The 1,433-nt window shown below is 33.1% G+C and overlaps 1 protein-coding gene across 1 annotated transcript; it reads left to right on the forward strand.

The window, feature by feature from the left end:
• Positions 1–3: 3 nt before the first annotated feature.
• On the forward strand, positions 4–1,390 carry LOC106778764 (ankyrin repeat domain-containing protein 27-like). Its single transcript, XM_022776306.1, has 3 exons — positions 4–283; positions 414–563; positions 905–1,390. Exons 1-3 carry the CDS (start codon positions 4–6, stop codon positions 1,105–1,107), a joined length of 633 nt encoding a protein of 210 aa, XP_022632027.1. The 3' UTR covers positions 1,108–1,390.
• The last annotated feature ends 43 nt before the right edge of the window (positions 1,391–1,433 follow it).

Below are 1,433 nucleotides of genomic sequence, written 5' to 3' on the forward strand. Positions count from 1 at the left end.
GAAATGAGGAACGATCGAGGGGATAGCGCTCTGCATGTTGCTGCTTCCAGGGGTTTCACAAAGATATGTGAGTTCATCGTAGGAGAGAATCGGGAGAGGACTGACTTAGTGAAACTCAAAAACAAAGAAGGAGAGACTCCTCTCTTTCAAGCCGCTCTCAACTGTAAGAAACCGGCATTTGCTTATCTTTCTAAGCTTTCTGACCACAGCGCCCCCTTACAAGATCTTGTGCGACACAACGGTGACAGTATTCTTCATTGTGCCATCAGGAGAGAGTATTTCGGTATCTTTCTCATACCTATCTTCTTTTCCTACCATATTTTCAATCCCTATTTTGGTATGTTAACATGTGTTACAATATTTTATAATGGTTAGAAATAACAGTAGTACATATATTTATGGATATGGTGCAGATTTGGCTGTGATAATATTGCATTACTATGATTTCCTTAGCATACATTTGAATAAAAAGGGATTTACTCCTCTTAAAGTCCTTGCAACTAGGCCCTCGGCTTTCAGAAGTGCTACCAAACTTTCATGGTGGAAGCAAATCCTGTACTACTGTAAGTATTATTATTATTATTATTATTATTATTATTATTATTATTATTATATATACACACACTGCATTACATATGAAATGAAGTGTTCAGATGTTTTTAATTAAAAAGCTATTATTTTGTCAGTTTTAATCAAATAAAAGTTTTGAAAGATAAAATCAATTTTATCCAACAATCACCAAATATCCATCTTTTTCTCCAACAATCATCAAAGAGAGGATAATTGATCCATTAGATTGATCATTATGTATAATTTTTAAAATGTCATTTCCTGATCATAATACCATATATAGTATGTAAAAATTCCATCAACTTAGCAAATTTTTTTTTTTCTTTTGTGAAAGGTATCCTTGTGGAACCAGTGAACCCTGAAAGACAAATGAATAAGATTTTGAAAAAGATGGAGAAGAAATCAAATGACGAAAATTGTAGTCATCCAGATAACAAAAAATGTAGTTATCCAGAAAACTATACTACATTATGTGAATTCATTGCTGGATTCAAAAGTCTTGGTCTTCTAACTGGTAACGGGTTCTATACTAACTAGTTTGTTTTTTTCTTAATTATGGAGACTAGTTTCTTAATACTCAATCTATTTCTTGCACATTTTCCTTTNGCAAGANAATTTTTTTACTCAAANAAANCAGCAAGACTCAGAAAACCCATCAATTAAGNAGNGNAAAATCGTATCTGAAGCTGNTGGGGTTGGATTTTTGCCACCAAATTATGAAACCAGTCNACAATTTCTGAGGNCTGCATATGTACATACTCTTGGGCTCACAGGAGTAGGTATGTCGCGTTAATTTCTTCATCTATGGCTTTTAATTAATACCATTTATCTGGTTTGATTTTAAGTACATGCTTTTTTAAGGA

This window comes from Vigna radiata, unplaced genomic scaffold, assembly GCF_000741045.1.
Source record: "Vigna radiata var. radiata cultivar VC1973A unplaced genomic scaffold, Vradiata_ver6 scaffold_618, whole genome shotgun sequence".
Lineage (NCBI taxonomy): Eukaryota > Viridiplantae > Streptophyta > Magnoliopsida > Fabales > Fabaceae > Vigna > Vigna radiata.